Below are 19613 nucleotides of genomic sequence, written 5' to 3'. Positions count from 1 at the left end.
ACTCTTTCTTTTTGCCTTTGTACTCTGTCAGAAAAGAGAAGCAGTTCTTGCTTGTATGGCACAGACTGAAGACTGGTCTGAAAGGAAACCACGGGTCAGAGCTTCTTTCTATACATTTTTCTTCTTGTCAAGATTCACGCTGAGAAAACAAACCTGAAACCCAGTGGCCTGCAATACTCACTTCTGCTTTACCACACACAGAGCCAGTTTGGCCACACTACGATATTCTTCCTCAAAGTTTCACTGTTCCGTTTTTTTCACTGTCCCCCCCCCCCCCCACACACACACACCCCTTTTTTCTTACAGGCAGGAGCGTAAACATGTGCATGTGGGACCCAAACACTTCTGAACCGTACAATTGCATTAGCGAGTCATATGCATCTGTCTAGAATACAGAATGAGCTGTTATGGATATGAGACTGGCTGCCGGCATATATCATCTTTTTAAGGAAGCCCAGTGTGGCAGGCGTTATGAAGTCAAGAGTTTCTTGAGCGCAGAGAGCCGAGGCACTTAGCTTTTCCCTTCATGAATGGGACAGATAGCTTCAGTGATGAGCCGACTTTGGTCAGCCACGCTGCACCCGGGACCCCGCAGGAAGTGCAGAGGACAGTCCACGGAAGTCTACTTCCTGGCTGGAACCTGCATCCCCTTGTTGTGTCCTTTATTATTCCAAAGCCTGTCAAGGAAGGAAGGGAGCAGGGTGCTAGCACAGATCTGCCTTATCATCTCAATCTAATGTTGTGTGGATCCAGAGCGAAGAAACAAGGCGTAGTCCGAGTGCAGCGGCTCTCACAGAGAGGGAAAAACACTATGCTTGAAGGCCTAGGAAAGACGATTGTGTAGACGCTGGTGTCAGGCAGGGACACTGAATTTACCCTAACTAAATAACACGGTTACTTCAATGTTGTGGCCGCACAAAACCTTTTATTTGCTATAATGATGGTAGTTATGAATGACACCAATATTATGAATCTACCATAGGAAAATGGGGTCGCACAACAGAGTTTTTGTAACATCAGAACAATAATTAAAGAAAAAGAATTATTATTGATCCTAGTTCCTTTTTTTTTTTCTAACTTAATGTCGCATGTTTTCTTCCAGGAGGAGGAGAGCAGCCGCTTGGTGCGAACCTACCCTAAGATGACTGAGAGCCAAGTGGATGTGGGCACACAGACCGAGCCTGTGGTGGTGCTATCTCTGGCTCAGGCAGCTGTGCTTGGTCTCATCTCCCAGAATGAAATATTTGGGGCCACAATTGCCCCGAACGGCTTTTACACTGGGGAGACCAGGGAGTGTCCCCCTCCGCCCCCCGAGGCAATGGAGTACGAGTATGCTGACCAGCTGATAGGAGCCAATGGAGACTACCTGCCTGAGCCGGCTGAGGAGCCGGAGCCCCAGCCCCACTGCAGCGAAAGACGACGACCGGGGCCCCGTGGAAGGAACAAAAGGCCCAGGAACGATGACGAGTTACAGACTCCCCATCAGAAAGCAACAAGTCTACAGGCTCAAGTTAAAGGTGAAAGGCTTGAGTCTGACTCCCCTCCTTCCTGCACTCACATTAACAGCAGGCATAGTCCTGGAAAATCAGACGATCCAGTTACCCAAAAAAGGTCTCTGAAAGAGGAGCAGGCCTGTGGAAACTGTGTCTCATGTGTGAGAGATACACCCGGGCCAAAAACAGACGGACAACCAGAACAGGAAGGAGAAGACAACACTGGTCGAGACAGAGAGAGGAAAGAAGAGGAGGGGCCAGTGGCAGAGGAAGAAGAGGAGGAAGCACTAAACCTCAAGACCACTGGAGAGAATGGGAGTCCTCTAGAGAATCGCTATTATGAACCTAATGAGGCAGGGTATGAGGCTGCTGACATGTCACTGCCAGGAGAGTATGAGGAGAACGGCCAGGCCATGTTGTGGTCTGACCCGGAGGGTCTCGCCAGGCGGATGCAGATCGACCGGCTGGACATCAACGTACAGATCGACGAGTCCTACTGCGTGGATGTGGGCGAGGGTTTGAAACGCTGGAAGTGCCGCATGTGTGAGAAGTCGTACACATCCAAATACAACCTTGTGACTCATATCCTGGGCCATAATGGAATAAAGCCTCATGAATGTCTACACTGTGGAAAGCTATTCAAGCAGCCGAGCCATCTCCAGACCCACCTGCTCACCCACCAGGGAACCAGGCCGCACAAGTGCACTGTTTGTGAGAAAGCCTTTACGCAGACCAGTCACCTGAAGAGGCACATGCTGCAGCATTCAGACGTGAAGCCCTACAGCTGTCGTTTCTGCGGCCGAGGCTTTGCCTACCCCAGTGAGCTGCGGACGCATGAGAACAAACACGAGAACGGTCAGTGCCATGTCTGCACACAGTGTGGTCTGGAGTTCCCAACCTACGCACACCTGAAACGGCACCTTACCAGCCACCAGGGCCCCACCACGTACCAGTGCACAGAGTGCCATAAGTCCTTCGCCTACCGCAGCCAGCTGCAGAACCACCTGATGAAGCACCAAAACGTGCGGCCATACGTTTGCCCCGAGTGTGGCATGGAATTCGTCCAGGTCCACCATCTCCGACAACATGCTCTAACTCACAAGGTACAGGCAGCGCACGCCCTCGCACTAAAGGTAGTAAAACCCAAATATGTGCCTTTGTCTACCGATCAAGAGTGGACAGGTCTCATGTAGCCATAGAACATCACACAACTTTAATTTAAAAATAGAAAATAAAAGATACAAGTGATTTAGGAAAGTAGGGGTAGTTCAGTTTGAATTCTCACAGAAAATAAAAAGGGTAATATTGGGCCCGTGGATCACGGCCTTCTTTTGGCTTTTTGCTTTTGTAAACAAGGCCATCAAAGGCCCGGAGTTCTTTTTGTATGTGTGACTCAACCCACACTTTTGTTTTTTTTGTGTCGTGTCATCTGCAGAGCTAGTTCCTTTGTTGAATCGCTGTGGTCTCTCTCTCTTCATTTCATTTTATAGTTTGCTTTATTCCACAGGAACAAAAATGTATTTAAGGCATTTGTTTCTGTGGAATATTAAAGTCATATAAAAGGTAAATAAATAATGGAACATGAATGAAACTTTCTTTTACTAGACTTTTTCCTCTCCAGCTTTCAACACTTAGAGGGAGGCTCATGTAATCTACATGAGGTAGATCAAAAGCTAGACTGTCCATATGCGCACACGCCAGCCCCTTCTGCGGTTCCTCCTCCTCCTTAATTTCCCTCTAAACCATATGTTTACTCAAATTAAAATTAAGTAAGGCCATTAAACATATCTTAATCTCTCCACAGGGTATGAAGGAATTCAAGTGTGACGTCTGTGCCAGGGAGTTCACGCTGTCTGCCAACCTGAAGAGACACATGTTAATCCACGCCAGTGTGAGGCCCTTCCAGTGCCATGTCTGCTTCAAGACCTTTGTCCAGAAGCAAACCCTTAAAACGCATATGATTGTCCATCTGCCGGTCAAGCCTTTCAAATGCAAGGTGAGTGGAACAAGTGGATTTATTATTATTTTTTTTTACATCAAGTCAAAACAAGACCCGCCCGCCATTGTAACGTAACTGTAACAACTGCGCTCTTGTTCCACAGGTGTGCGGAAAGTCGTTCAACAGAATGTACAACCTCCTCGGACACATGCATCTCCACGCCGGCAGCAAGCCCTTCAAGTGCCCTTACTGCACCAGCAAGTTCAACCTGAAGGGCAACCTCAGTCGACACATGAAGGTCAAACACGGAATAATGGACACCTCCATAGACGGGCAAGGTGAATAGCTTGTTGTTCTTTTTCCTTTTTTGTCGTAATGGTGCATTTCTGTTTACATCAGAAGTCAGAGAAGAACCTTATCATTCACTGTGTTTACGAGCATGTTAGAAGTCCAATTTTAGTTTTTACAATAATTCAGTTTTCTTAATTTCATGGAAACACGTTAGTCTGACTAAAATCAAGCTAGTCATATTTGGACTAATATACCTGGATAATGTGATTCATATTCTGATGACTCCTGCATGTATACGCTTAGTCGGACTGGAATCAAACTTCTGCACATGCACCAAAATTCCCTCCCCGGCAGTAGAAGGAGATTAAGTATAAACTGCAGTACTGTTCGCCGGAAATCAAACGGTGACAACACGGCAACCACAAGAGCCTTTCCCGGTCAAATTTGTGTCACAATTATCATGTACGGCAGGTATGAAACACACAGAACCACAGCACAATCCATCTCACAACCCATCTCACCGTCCATCTCGCGGTTTGTTTTTTTGTGACGTAAAGGTCAACTGGAAATTGATTTAGTGTGCAGTAGTGTGTACTAGTGTACACAGCCCGTGGACAAGTGGACAGGGAACTTGGCTTGTAACCGGAGGGTCACAGGGTCCCGACCAGGTCAAAAGGTAGCTGGTAGCAAGGTACCCAACCCCCATTGCTCCCCGGGGCACTACTCAGTGTGGCAGCCCACTGCTCCTAATTCTAGGATGGGTCAAATTCAGAGAAATAATTTCCCTAAGGGAATTAATAAAGTATAAGATTTAGATCAGCCAATAAATCAATGTTCTCCTCCACATGTGTACTCGGACTCTGCAAGTTGTCTTAGTCGGACTACGACCGTAGCTCATGAAACTTTGCGCGCAAACTTACTGACTGTTAGCATCACAACATTAGCTCTACATAGCATTTAGCTCTACACAAGCAGCTCAGCAACATGTCCATGGATAAAAACCAAAACAGTACTATGTGTATGACTGACTTAATGCTAAACCAAGTGCAATTATCAGTGAAAATCTCTGGCTGTATTTACATTTGACGTGAGTGGCAGCCAACAGGTTATTTTGTCAATTCAGGCTGCTGTAGAAACATGGCGGCTGCCCCCTTTGAAACACTTCTATGCTTATACAAACAACCATTCCATTTGTGCCAATAAACTCTCCTGAATGTGACACAGTGGACCACCGCGATGGACGCAAATCCTCGATGACAAGTCGGGTTGTGCGTGGCAAATTTCCCAGGGAGGTTTCGTGTCACGTCATTGTCGCTAATGTACTTTGACTCAGCGTGCGAGTGTAAGCTAGTGGCCAAGTGTTTTGATGTCTCCTGCCTCCCTGTGTGTTTAGTAAATTTAGAAGTGCCTGGATTAGACATGCTTGTCTATCAGTGAGGAATGATATTGAGGAGGAGGAGGAGGATGAGGAGGAGGAGGCGCGATCAACTGGTTGCCCTTAGCGAGGCCTTGTGTCTTTCCGTGTGTGTGTGTGTGTTTGAGGACAGCGCGGGATCATATTTGTGCCTTTGTTTTTCCTCATTCTTCTTCAGAAGCCCCCCAAGACACAGAGGGACAAGAGGACTACGAAGAGGAGAGCTTTGAATTCAGCGAGCGAGAGAACCGCGCCAACAACAACAACACGCCAGACATTGCTAAACTAACTCAAATGGAATATTACAGCACCTATGGGAAGGGTGCAGGGCGTTTCAGCACGGCATGAATTATTAAAGTGAACACAAACTGAACAGACGTGTGAACTAATGAACATTTTCTTCATTTTTTTCTGTTTTTGTAATTTTGCTGTTAAAAGGCATTGTGCTTTTGTTGTTCTTCATGGGCACGAAAGGAGCCCAGCAAACCGCACATCCATATGCACTGGAATAGCTTGTAACGCTACCAAAATTTGAAAAATGTATACTTTTTACCTGCACATTTTTTTCATCTCGAAAAAGACTCTGCAAATCTACTGACTACAAAGATTATATTTGAGCAAATGTGGGACTTAAAATAGAAAAGGAAAATCTATATAAATACATATATGTTGTTAGTTGCTTATATACCAGAACGTCATCTGAGCCTAAATTGGACAAGCACATTTTTTTTTTTTTTTAGCTATAGAATGTTATTATAGTGCACTTAACTCATTCAGACTGCGGGTGTGATCTAAAATGTGACGATTTCAGCGAGTCACTCCCGTTTTCGCCTGCCAAAGCTTTTCAAGTCCTCAGCCGAGGCTGACGGGCTTACTTTGATTTATATACTGTAGCGGGTCTGAGAAACGACCTGGACTCCATTGGATTTGTCAATCCGTGTCCTTTACTGTATATTAATGTAAAGAATGTATCAGTCCTCTTGTGCGTCGGCTGGTACTGCGATTCAGGACCACTGTGTCTACCTTTCTAGGTTTCTGCTTTGAACGCAAAGCATCACCCTGTATCGATCTCTAGTCTAATGAATGTATTTGTTTCTGTGGAATGTTTTAAGATACTAAAGAAAAGAAAATTGAAACACTTTGCCCCATTTTTATTTTGGGTTATTAATGGTCAAATCCCTTATTCACCAAAGAATTGGATCAAATGTAGCAGCTCCAGGAAACGTCAGTCTCCTCCTCGATGCTGTGTAGAGCTGGGACATTGGATTTCTTGGCGCCCGGTTGAAGAACTCGTGAAATTACATTCAGGTTTTCCCCCTCCCACTCATCTGTAGATCTCTTTAAAAGATTACAACCAAGAGAGGAACTATATGGTACAGCTCTCTCAATCGACGCCCCCTTGCCATCCCCCCCCCCCCCCCAACCCCAACCCCTGCATCCAGGCCTTTACGAGACAAGACTGCAGCATTCACATTGTAGCTTCTTTTTTTCCCCCCCTTCTTCTTCTCAACGGACGACTCTCAGCGAGAATTGTCCCAAAAAACAGAAATATTAAGTGCCCGATGTGTCTGCGAGAACGTGCCATCCATCACGCTGTACACTGGTCTCAAGTGATGGACGACAACCTCCCAACATGTGACAGGGCCACGGACCTCGCGGAAAATGATTTTGGGGGGGAAATGCCCAAATCTATTCAGCTTCCCCAGCGCTTAGCTTTTTCCAAAACTTGTAAAAGTGCAAACAAGGTATCCATCATTTACGGTGTTGATATAAAACACATTTAAATAAAAAAAAAGAAAGAAGAAATGCTAATTTTTGTTAAGGGGGGAAAAAAGAGTTCCGGCTTGTATGACTTTCTGTATTTAGACATTAGTGTGGAGATACTGTGGATAGAATTGTACGTACAATGTTGTGTACCAGACAATACTGTAAAATAATACATTTATTTACCGTTAACAAAGTGCCTGAGTTTTTTGTTTGTTTGAAAAGGACAAAAAAAAAAAACAACCCAGAAATAATGGGTCAAACAAGGGATTTATTGGTGAGTGTGTTTGACACAGGCTTCAGTCCTGCCCAAGGCATTTACACAGTAACTGAATACAGTATTTCACATTACAAAAATAAAACCTTGCACATAAGGAGACAGATTGTGAGGGAGGCATCAGCTGACACGACATCTCGACCATTTTACACTAACCTAAACACAACTCTACATCCTCCTATAAATAGTACTATTTCTTTTCTTTTTTCCTTCAGATGAAAGGCGAGTGGATTCATTGACCTTTTGTTTTTTGTTTTTTTTTTAAGTTAAAAATGAGGTACAAAAACACAGGAGAGACACACACACGCCGTCTCCAGGTTAACTCTGTTCTTTTTAAGTCCTTCACTTGCCGAGGGCTTTGTCCAGGTTTGTCTTGATGGCGTCGAGGAAGTCTGTCGTATTGACGTAATGCTCGTTCAGCTTGACACTGAGAAAGGCAAGAGAGAAAGACGGGAGGCGATTCAATACGACACGTTAGAACACATCAAAATAAAAACATCCATATCTTTAGAGCATTCGTCCATTTTGCTGGTTAAAGTTTAAAAAATAATTATTATCATATAAATATAAATTAATGAACAGTTTTGGGAAAATATCTTGTGACATTGCAATTCGATTTTTCTTCAATTCAATATTTATTGTGTGATCCGATTTAAAAACAAAAAAAGCATTAACCCACAACACCATAGAGTATCAACTAGAGCTGCAACAATGACTCGATTAATCGATTACTGAATGAATCATCAACTATTTTGATCGATTAATCGGCTTGAGGCTTAAAACAAGATTTCTGATTGTTTTGGCTTCTTAAATGTGAATATTCTCTGGTTTCTTTGCTCCATTATGACAAAGAAATCAATAAAAACTGAATCATTTTGGTTTGCGGACAAAAACAAGACATTTGAGAACATCATTTTTCAACGTTTTCTGACATTTTATGGACCAAATGATTATGAAAATAATCGTTAGTTGCAGCTCTAGTATCAACTACACCATATTCTAAAACAAGGATATTATACAGCTTTTAAAATTTGCCACATTTTTTTTCAAATTTGTATTTAACAAAGTTAAAATAAGACAGATCCTGAACATTAACTGAATCTAGTGTCCGAAGAACAGAGAGTTCAACAAAAAACATCTTAATGGATAAAATTAAACGTGCAAGTGCAACTAAAATTTGATCCAGTGAATATTACATTACACTTGGGGCCATCCCACCATCCAGTGAATGTTTTAAATAACAATTTGAATTCAGTACCTGGATCTAGACGTACGGTCAGGCAACACTGCTGCAGTTTGTTCTTCATTTTTGTGCATTTGTTGGTTTTAATAAGAAATCACCACAAAAATGCAGGTGTAATATTCCGTTATAATGAAAGAAATTAAATCTCTGAGATTCGGATAAACAAACTCTCCTCTCGGACCAAACATCTATGACGTTGGTTAATTAAGAAAATCTGCTCAGACGTCAAAGAAAACAACGGTTTTGTTTCGAGAATGATACTGAGTCCACGTCTTACATCAGAGTTTGTCTGATTCAAGTGTTTCTCGTGATGTTCAATGAAAGGATTTGCAGGTAAATGCAAACAATACATTTCTGGCGTTTCAAAACATAAACACGCACCATGGGCTTAATAAACACGTTCTTTAAATTAGAGCCTGCAACTAATGTTTGTGTTATTGACACATTTAAAGATCCACTCAAAACTTTTTTTTTTTTTTTTTTTAAATATCCCCCCAAAAATAGTTTTCCTGACCTTCAGAACACATTGTAAATTACAAATGACAAGAAGAAGCTTATTAAAATCTCTTAAAAGATTCTTAATCTAAGATGAAACTATAGGTGTGTTCACATTTGCATTTTTAAATTTTTTTTGTTTGAAATTAAATTACTGAATAAATATTTACATGCATGTTGTGGCTGATGAACATGTCGTTTCTTACAAGTAAACATATCTCAGCGGTGATTTTCAAACATTAGACATCAAAAAATGAGTTATGACTTTGTGCAAACCAAAAATTAACCACCCCGAGATAAAGAAACAGTGGTGAAAACCTGGGTCTATCTAATTCAGTAGTGTCAAACCACCACTTAATATCACGTGTTTAAACACAATTTAATACTGAATGTTTGCTAGCACTATTTTTCCTAATAGTAATAACAATAACAATAGTAATAATAATAACACATCTGGTTGTTATTATCACATAATTTAATCTATTGTCGTCAACCTTAAATTACATTATTAATAACATGAATATAAAAGCCTACAGCTACAATTACAGTTGTCCATGTTATTGACTTAACTATAGATTTATTTTTTCAGTTTCTGATATTCATAGATTTATTTTGCATCATAAATGTGTCACATTTAAAAGTACACATCGTTCCATATCAGAACAAGCACTTTCACATTGAAATTCTGTGAAATATCATCATGAATATCTTTATTGTAACATCATGATGGATTATTGTGGGAGAAGTTTGTAGCTCACATGCGACTGAACCGTTGTGTTTTCACACTTTATTGACTCTGGCCCTCTTTTGACCAGATCAGATGAGTTTAACACCTCTGATCTAATGAAATAGCTGCTGATTCTACACTTAGGTGCTGTGTCAGTGAGAGAATCACTAGTATTAACTGAGGACTGAACTTACTTGGGCAGGCCGTGGATGCAGCCGGCCAGATCCTTGGTCATTGTGCCGCTCTCGACCGTCTCTACACACACTCTCTCCAGCGTCTGGGAAAACCTGCGGGACAACACACACACACACACACATTAAGTAAATGCATGTTTCAAAGCGTCACAGAGTTTGTCATTTTATGACATTAGACTCGTCTTACTTGATGAGGTCAGGATTGCCGTCGAGTTTGCCGCGATGCTCCAGGCCTCGGGTCCAGGCGAAAATGCTGGCGATGGGGTTGGTGCTAGTCGGCCTTCCCTAATAAAAAAATATAGATAGTGTTAGCCTTTTTTATTTCCTTTCCGATTATAATGAATCCTACACTCTATACTAGTCATAGCCATGTGGGCACACGTGTTATTCTTCATTTTCACCACATGATGGCAGTATCACTTCAAAAATAGTCTGTGGAGGTTCTCAGTCATCCAGGTCATCTACAGCAGTGAGCTGTAGGCGACTGGGCTCAAGCAACTACTGAAAACTCAGACTTACTCAAGCAGCTGAACTACAAGTACAAACACAACAAAGTCACTGACCTTCTGGTGCTCGCGGAAGTGCCTGGTCACTGTGCCGTGGGCGGCCTCGGCCTCGATGGTCTTGCCGTCGGGGCACACGAGAACTGATGTCATCAGCCCCAGAGAGCCAAATCCTAAAAGAGGAAATACAAATGCTTGCTCAACATCAACCCACAAGAGATCAAAAACAACAACAACTGCCAAGGGTCTTACAGGTTTCAATTTCCTTAAAAAAAAAACTAGCATTTCTTTAGAAAACACAGCATCTCACCCTGTGCGAGGATATCAGACTGAACGTCTCCGTCGTAGTTCTTGCAAGCCCACACAAAGGCTCCAGAGGACTTGAGCACCTGGGCGACCATGTCATCGATGAGCCTGTGCTCGTACCAGATCTTCAGTTTGTCAAATTGAGGCTTGTAGTTCCTGTAGAAAACATGGGGGGGAAAAAACTTGAGTAACACACAAAAAACTAAAACAAAAACAAATCGCAAACAAGGCAAATGTTACTCACTTCTCATAGATGTCCTGGAAAATGTCCTTAAATCTGCCGTCGTAGGCTTTAAGAATGGTGTTCTTTGTGCTCAAGTACAGCGGCCACTTCTTACCGATGGCATACTGGAAGCAGCTGTGTGCAAAGCCTGAAATAGACTGCCGGAAAAAAAAACACAACACAAACAATTCATGAGTTTTATCAGCAGTATAGAGGTCAACAACCTTCCCTCTTTGACAAGTTCTATGTCATCTACTGCGACCTCTGGGCTGCCGTGACTGTCGGAGGCAAACAAACCAGTAGCACAGCAGGAACAGAGAGAATTCTACTGCAGCCACCGTCGTTTGTATTTTTACAAAATGAGTTTAAACTCAGTGAAATTAGGAACAGCTGACATATTTATAGAAATCCTTAAAGCAACACATAAAAAGAAAAGGCCTGAAAGTCTTTCTGAAGCCTAACCATGAAGAAATGTATTAGCAAACAGAGCTTTTGTAGTTTTTTTTGACTTTGGATGACTTTTAAAGCGCTAAATGGTACTAATAATTTGTCTTTATGTGATACAAATAATTTCTTATGGTCACATTTGATTAAAATTAGGGCTGCACCATTAATTCAGTTATTTTGATAATCAATTCATAGGTTTGAGTGTTTTTTCCCCCGATAATTAAAACAAGTTTTCTGATTTTTTTAGCTTCTTAAATGAGAATATTTTCCAGTTTCTTTGCTCTATATGACAAAGGGAGTCATTAAAACTGAATCATTTTGGTTTGGTTTTTAACAACTACTGCACTATAGGTAGGAGCCAACGACACGGTTGTTCACACACTCACCTCATCTGTGTTGTACATGCCCATTCCACAGCCACCAGCGGGGAAGTCATACACCTCCCACTCCTTGCCTGCGCTGCCATCAGCAGGTGAGAAGATCATCTTGAATTTGCCGGGCTGGTCCACAACAAAGTCTGTGGCTCTGTACTGTAGAAAAGAAACACGCAATGTCATTTAAAGTCGACACATGAAAACTGCAACCTTAACGTTATAGGAGTCTCACTTGGTCGCCAAAGGCATGTCTGCCAATGGTGATGGGCTGCGTCCAGCCGGGTACAAGCCTGGGAATGTTCTTGCAGATGATTGGCTCGCGGAAGACGGTGCCGCCCAGGATGTTCCTGATGGTTCCATTTGGGCTTTTCCACATCTTCTTCAGGCTAAACTCTGAGTATGAAAAAAAGCATAAGTAATTATGATCACTTTAAATTCTGCTTTTTAAGCGGTGCAGTTTTCACCATGAAGACAAATCTTTATAATAAACTGGAGATGACTGATTACTTCTGCACTTCTGAAAAAGGACCAAGGCGAACGGTATCTTCTACCCGAGACTGAGTTATTGTTTTTGAGTGCAGGAAAGAGCTTTTACAACTCCGTGCTGCCATCAGCCATTTTCTTTGGAGTGGTCTGCTGTTGTGAGCGGCATCTGATTAGAAAAAGTCAGCTCGGTCTCTCTAAATCGTCCATTTGAGGTGGTGTCGAGAGAGAAAAGAGCTCCACAATCCACACGGAGTAATTGGGACATTCAGAGACTGATAAATGATTATCTAATCTTGTGATTGGACTCTGAATTATGGCTTTATCAAAGTTCAACTAAACTCGCCCGTATGTACAAAACGCTGACTGGCAGCGGTGTGAAATAAAACACGCATTTGCTGACCTTCCACTCGCTCTTCGTCGGGCGTGATGGTGGCACACTTTACCGCCACGTGGTACTTCTTGGTGGCCAGCGCGGAATCGATGGTGACCTGGTCGTCGGTCTGGTCGCGGTACGGCAGGCCCAGGTCGTAGTACTTCAGCTCGACGTCCACGTTGGAAAGGATGAGCTGAGGAACACAGACAAATCAAGAATTTGTAAAACTCATTTCAGTCTAAAAACCTAAAGCGATGCATTCCTGGGATGTTAACAAGCTAATGCACCTCAAATGACATGAGCAGAACTGGAATTTTATCTCATTTTTCCACACAAGCAAACACACCATCTGTTCTGGCCTGGGGGATATCAGCGAGTGACTGACTGTAATATCAGAGAGGCCCCTCCCCCAAACCGTTCATTCATTATCTTCAACATTAAGGTGTTTGTGACATATTTTATCTGTGACTTGCTCAGAGGCAGTTGCAGATAAGTGCTGAATACAAATACAACTAATTCCAATAAAAAAAGTTCCTCCGTCAGAGTCTTTGTCACCTTCTCTTTGATGAACTCCCAGATGATCCTGGTCATCTCGTCTCCGTCCATCTCCACCACCGGCTGGGACACTTTGATGCGTTTGTCGGCATCTGTCAGTCACACACGAGCACAAGGGTTAATGCACAGAGAGACATTTTAATCCACATAGAAATGTTGATCTGTATTAGGAACAGTCATATATTAACATTAAAACTGAAAGGACTACAGACTCTGAGACGCAAGGTGCAGATTGCCTGATAACAGAAGACGGGAAGTGTTTCCTTTTATCTGGGCACAATACAAGTCTGCAGCATGAATTCACTTCTATTATATTCGGACTACTGATTTAAACCATTGTACTTAGCTTCGCACTTGGTCTTCAGCTTTGGGTTTTCTCACAGCTACCAATATTTAACACATTTATATTTATGTTTTTGCAGCTGGGCAGTCAGGAAATACAGCCCTTCTGAGAAATTGTGTCCATGCATGTGATACAAACAAAAAGAGCACCTGCTGCCAACACTGCTTTACAACCTGTTGCCAAGAAGTCTGAACAAAACACCTTTATTCGGTAGCTGCAACTCTAATTATCCCCCTCTCTCACACTAATTATCACTAACTCCAAGTTACTTTGGGCAAATCTGCAATTAACAAAGTTTATGGACACACGTTTGATGATTAATAAACTACTGTTAATGAGCAGGAAAAGTTTTAGTCTGAAACATATCCATTAGCAACGGGCATTCGCGTTTATTTTTAAACGCATTACTATGCATCCAAGTTGGTATTTTTATAAACACAGCAAACGTTCCCTTAGGCTATGAAAATGCTTTCCTGTCTTTGCTTCCAAAATGCATCAACATAGATTGGTGTCTCTAATCATTAGTAAATACTCTCTCTCTCAGCATAGTGTGCTTGTTCTTCAGCAAGATCTTTGCAGTGAATAGAAAAGTACAGGGGGAGGTGCCAAGGATCAAGTGACTCTCAGTAATCCCGGCCAAGTTAAAGCCCTCCCCCGGTGCCTTCCCATTAACACAAACTAAACCTACAGTGTGTGTGTGTGTGTGTGTCTGTGGGGGGGGGGGGTTCATGTTTCGGGGCTTTTTCGTGAACATAATAAATATCAAAACTCTGAATGTTAGTAAGGGCACGTCGTCTAAGCGGGGTTTTCTTAAACATAGCTAGCACCTGTCTCAACAGCCGGCGCTGTTCTTCAAACATGACACACAAGCTCCCTGCAGCAGCTCACGCGTGATCACATGAAGGGCTGAAAATAACATTGCTGCAAAGTTGTGACCTTTGTAACAATAAAATGACACAATAAGACGGCGAGGAGGGGTGCGGTACACCGTCAGCCCAATTGCCAGACCCAAACATTATCACCAGAGAAGTGATTTACTGAATATCGGCAAACCAGGCCAAGATCCCCCGATATGTTGATTTATATCGCTTAAGGAAGAAAAACTGCATCAACATCTGCTGCGACACAAGTGTCATTTCACTGTAGGAGAGACTAAAGGACAGTTAGACAGCTAGACGCAGACCCTCCTATTCGTACAAATAGAATCACGGTCATGTACGTGCATGTAAAACACAGAATGCGTAAAATCGACCAAGCTTTACGAGAATTCGTAATTTTGTCATGTCCAAATAGTGACCAATTTAAACAACGCGCTGTTTTTATTAAGTAGACGATTGAGAACAACCAAACGTTCAATTACTAATGCAAATTGTTAGCTGCTGTTGCCCAATTCTCCAACTATTGCGGTCACTTTTTCAAAAAAAACATGCACTACACAATCAAAGACATTTGGATATTTGTCCACACGCTGACTTTTCCACATAACTTTGTCATCTATAAACGTAGGAAATACAGAAATACAGTGATTGTCCACTCTTTTGTTATTCACTGTCACATGACTGCAGTCTTGATGAGCAAAGAGGCATGGAAGCAAGCAAACTTGGAAATTACTTCACACAGTTTGAAGCACCTGTAAGGCCAAATATTTCAAATTGAATTGGGTTTTTCAAGGTTTGAGTTTGAACTTTACCAACAAAGTCATAAAGGACATCTGAACAAAAACTGTCCATTATCATAGACATTATATTGAAATGGCGAAGCATATTGAAACACGTGTACATGACTGGAATGTGAAACCAATGGCAGGCCCCCAAATTAGTATGAATGAAACTGCAAACAAATGTGTGTGATCACAACATGAAATGTTGACACCGACCCTGTGGTTTGTGGTGTTAACATCTGCAGCTGGCACAGCTGTATAAACAAAGGCAAGATAAGAAAAGTCATCTTAATGAGCGGAAATTAAATGAATATTTGTTTTGAGTAAAAGATTATGTCCATATCTACTACTGGGACAGTTGAGGATTTGCTGCAGTCACAGTGCAACAGCGATAAGTCATTAACCTCCTGTCCTGAATAGTCTAACCTAAATCTGCCGAAATGTGGGCCCTGCTATCGCAGGCGGGGGAACTGAGAACGTTATATAACGTCAGTGTTTACACACTGGAAGCTGAGGAATGATGTGAAACACAGTCACGTGGGCCGGTTCGCCACATCATTCGTACGTGCATGGGGACAGGTCTGCAGGATTTCATTTGTCCCTTTATTGCATTGTTAGAGACAAAGTACTTATAAAGTACTAAACACAAGAGTGGAAAATTGCACAGATTTGACCTCAATTATAACCAGGTGTTCAAAATATCTGTGAACAGGTACAATGTGATACCTCTTTATACACAATCACACTTTTTAATTCCCTGCTTTGAGTATGAACACAAGAGAGGGGCACAAGTTCAATTCCCCTCTCTTGAACTTGTAACTCAACCAGTTCTACAAGAATTAATCTAAAACCAATAAGATTTTTAGAAATGATTTGATAATTAAAGAGCAAGTTGAAGCAAACTAACAATAAGACCAAGCATCTGCTGCCAAATTACAGCAGTACTTTTAAACAGCCTAAGTGCGGTACAGGGTGTTCATGACTAGCATAAGAGTGCGAGATTATTGGTTAAGTACCAAGATATAGCCAATTCGCCAGTGGATGTCAGATCAAAGGAAATTTAACACCACAAAAATACATTGTTGATGAGAACAGCCTTTTGATCCGTGTCCTCTGTGGTTACTTTCAGCACAGGTGGTCAAAAGCCGTCTTAAACCGACGATTTTCTCCAGGTAAACAAAACAAATACATCCAAGCTGCTCGTGAACTGTTCAACCTCAGACATAAAAAGATCCCAATGAGGGGCTTTGGAGTTTATGCACTGTGGTTGCAGACCAATGGGACGGTTAGGGTTTGTTCTCTCCACTAAAAATCCCCAGCCAAGAAACAGCATTTTGGCCAATTTTACAAGCAGTATGCAATTTTATGGGCATGTAACTGTGTCACAGAGGTGCCGACAACGATTAAGTCGCTTAAGACTGCAATAAAACAAACAAACAAACACTGATAACTTGCTGTTGGTCTAACATTAAAGCATTTTGTCTAGATGTCTGGAGCAGTATACACATCCAATATTACTTGGAATCGATGCCACGGGTTAGTGTTTAACTGCAAACATCTGTAGAACATGCACTTTAGACCTCATTTAACCTTTTAAACACAAGTGCTGGTGCCAACATTAGCACAATAATAGATGAGAAACGACAATAAAAAGGTGTTTATTTACTCCATGAAGATGCCGCTTGTTATTCCTCTTCTGCTGTGACTTTAAAGTTTGGTACACACAACAAACTCCCAGTATTTGTTAGTGTAGAGATCCAGTGTGTGATTTTTATCAAGGATTCAAAAATTCTATCATAGCCTTACGATAAGCCTTTTAATTGTACTTTTGGAATGAGACCTCACTTAACGGAGTCTGGCATCTTGCCATGTTTCTATGGAAACGGCCTGAATGGACAAACAAGACAGCGCATGTCTGGTACACACTTGGGAAAGATAGAGTGGAGAGGAGTCATCTTTTGTTACAATCTGCCATCTCACCATTAGATGTCTCTTATTCTCACACACACAGGACCTTTAACAGCAGTGGATGGAAATGCATAGATGTGCATTTCCTTCTACTGTATATTTGATTTTCTGGTTTCTAAAATGTGGGATATTAAATATCAGGTTATAGGCGATTCACTCATGGCTTGCCGTGAACCTGTTTTTTCATAGAAAGTTTAATAGCAGGATACACATTATAGATTATTCTAAACTAATGCCATGCAGTAATTAATGTTTTACTGCATACAGGCACTTGTTTTAACAGTCTGACACATACCTGTTGGTGAAATGACATGTTGGTTTAATCAGTCAGGGTTGCCCTTCAACTGACCCGAGAAGTACACAATTATTATGGTCGAAACCAGTTTTCTGTTGTTCTAGACCTGTTTTATGGACTGAAAACTATATAAACTTGACATTTAAGTACAAATACTCAATGTTACAGTACTTTACACACTTCACATATCTGTATTTCTAGCAACTTTTACTTCACCACATTTCCCCCAACCATCTTTGTTACTACCAAATACAACCAGAAGAAGGGTAGGTAATGGTCTGTATTTACATAGCAAGTTTCTAGTGCTGAGCTGCTTTACACTCCAGTTTGGCATTCGCCCATTGACACGCTGATACATTGGGGTCAAGTGTCTTGCTCAAGGACACATATAGGACACGACTAGCCAGGAATCCAACCCACCGCCTTCCAGTTGAAAGACAACTCGCCCTAACACTGAGCTACCATGGCTCAATCCTGACTCCAAATTCTGAGTATACATCTATTATAAAGTACACATAGACTTCAACTTCTACCAAAGTTATTTCCTGATAAAATACTTGTACTTTTACTCAAGAATCCCTTTAAGATACTTCATACAAATCTGCTAGAAACTCACTCACTCATGATATACAGTAGGTACTTTTTGGATTGTTGCCCAGCATTGCTAGAACTTATAGCTAATAACATGAAGGACATGTCAAGAAGTGACTGCATTCAACACGTGATCCATCTCATTCCTACTTTAAATCATAAAAAAACCTAGTGCCCACTCTAATAACATAATATTAAAAAGAAAAGGCAAGAAAAGGGGTTCAAAAGACAAGTATGTCCTACAGTTAACCGTCAGACGCGAGTATGGCGGTTGAGTTCTTGGCTGCAGAGGCGATGAAACCCAGATGGAACATATTTTATGTAGGACAGTACGGCGGCAGCCATTACTCTGTATAGCGGAGTCTCGTATGCCTAACCTTGGCAGAAGTTTTCAGCCCAGTTAGTGTCGACTCAATGACTTAATGTCTGCAGACTGGGACGATAACAGATTTATGTTCACACAGCCGCGCTGACGTGGAATATAACGACAGTAAAGTCCAACACAAATGATTCATTTTTTTGACTCATATGCAGCCGTTTAAAAAAAAAAAAAAAAATCGCTACTGCATGTTTTTTTTATCCACTAATCCTTTATTTATATCGACGGGAAACGGAATATAAACCCGTTCTGTCGCATTAATGTCCTCGTTTGTGTTCAGACAGCGGACGTTTCATTCATTTATGTGACAAAAAACACCCTTAATTTGCTAAGGCGAGACAAAAGACACGTCTTCAGCCTCCTCAGGCTCGGCTAGTCTTGTTTTTGCTGACTCCGCTCTTGTTGTTATTCCTCCTCTGCGTGTTAATAACGGTCGCCTCGTTCTTATCTTCATCCATCATCGCATTCTCTACTATCTGCTCTTCGCCGTTACTCGAAAGACACCGGGGAACAGCATCGTTTAACCTCTGCGGCCATTACGCTACTCAGCGCATCCCAGCATGCTAGCATAGCCGCGTTAGCTTGACTTGACGCTACCGCTGCCGCTGCTGCTGCTTTGGAGCGTTTCAGTGGCGCGATATTACATTTGTTGTGCAAATAAAACACACATTTTTATTTTATTCACACACAAACCGGCATTTTAAGCACATGTGTAGCAGTTTAATGACGCCGCGGCGGACACCGGTGTTCCCCACATCATCTCTACTCACAGTTTCTTTGTTGTAAAGTCTGGCAGTGGGCAGCAGCCGGCGCGAGCACCGCGGGGCTCCGGGAAAAAGCGGCGGCAGACCTCGACAGGGAGCTGATGACTTTCAGGTATCCAGCCATGTCTCCGCGGCGCAAATTACAACTGCTGTGTACACACACTCGACGAAGCTCGGAGCTAAGAGAGGGCTCGCTGTACTGAAGCAGCCCGCAATATAGTCAAGTTTCAGCGCCGCCCTTCTCCCTCCTCCCCGGCGGGACGCGCCGAGCTTACGTCACAGTCGCACTCGCTCTTTGCCAGGTCTGCAGCTTCCCACATGGAGTCAGTTTACAGCCGAGAGTCACATGAGGTCACATTAATCAGGTTATGGCTCTTATTCTGCGTAAGACCTGAATCCGATTATGATCATTTCTCTTTTTTTTTTCATTCATGTTGACATTTGTGTTACTTTTTTGTCGAGTTTCCAGTTTGTGTATACACTTAATCAATGTATACCATGTACCATGG

At 42.2% G+C, this 19613-nt stretch overlaps 2 protein-coding genes across 3 annotated transcripts in view; one reads left to right on the top strand and one right to left on the bottom strand.

The window, feature by feature from the left end:
• The window catches only part of znf710a (zinc finger protein 710a), an 8242-nt gene extending 1145 nt beyond the window's left edge, over positions 1-7097 (top strand). Inside the window, exons 2-5 of one of the 2 annotated variants that reach the window (XM_058644855.1) lie at positions 1103-2596; positions 3298-3489; positions 3596-3770; positions 5319-7097. In XM_058644855.1, the coding sequence (XP_058500838.1) occupies positions 1103-2596; positions 3298-3489; positions 3596-3770; positions 5319-5485 (2028 nt within the window). In that variant the 3' untranslated portion in view covers positions 5486-7097. Of the gene's footprint in view, positions 1-1102; positions 2597-3297; positions 3490-3595; positions 3771-5315 lie in introns of both variants that reach the window. The other variant, XM_058644853.1, reaches the window with a different exon arrangement.
• Positions 7098-7152: 55 nt separating this feature from the next.
• Positions 7153-19301, bottom strand: idh2 (isocitrate dehydrogenase (NADP(+)) 2). Its single transcript, XM_058644856.1, has 11 exons — positions 19111-19301; positions 13105-13196; positions 12577-12742; positions 11923-12083; positions 11703-11846; positions 10891-11027; positions 10651-10802; positions 10401-10513; positions 10025-10122; positions 9838-9930; positions 7153-7605 (listed from the first exon to the last, which is right to left on the bottom strand). Exons 1-11 carry the CDS (start codon positions 19226-19228, stop codon positions 7521-7523), a joined length of 1359 nt encoding a protein of 452 aa, XP_058500839.1. The 5' UTR covers positions 19229-19301; the 3' UTR covers positions 7153-7520.
• Between the last annotated feature and the right edge of the window lie 312 nt (positions 19302-19613).

Source organism: Solea solea, chromosome 12, assembly GCF_958295425.1.
Source record: "Solea solea chromosome 12, fSolSol10.1, whole genome shotgun sequence".
Classification (NCBI taxonomy): Eukaryota; Metazoa; Chordata; class Actinopteri; order Pleuronectiformes; family Soleidae; genus Solea; species Solea solea.
This window is presented reverse-complemented; position numbering and strand designations above follow the sequence as displayed.

Bases quoted from the DNA above. Each gene is read 5' to 3' on its own strand.
- idh2 (XM_058644856.1), bottom strand. From the start codon at position 19,228: ATGGCTGGATACCTGAAAGTCATCAGCTCCCTGTCGAGGTCTGCCGCC. The intron at 12,743-13,104 runs GTGACAAAGACT...TGTGTTCCTCAG, and splicing joins GGGAGTTCATCAAAGAGAAG to CTCATCCTTTCCAACGTGGA. The intron at 9,931-10,024 runs GTAAGACGAGTC...GTTGTCCCGCAG, and splicing joins GGCAATCCTGACCTCATCAA to GTTTTCCCAGACGCTGGAGA.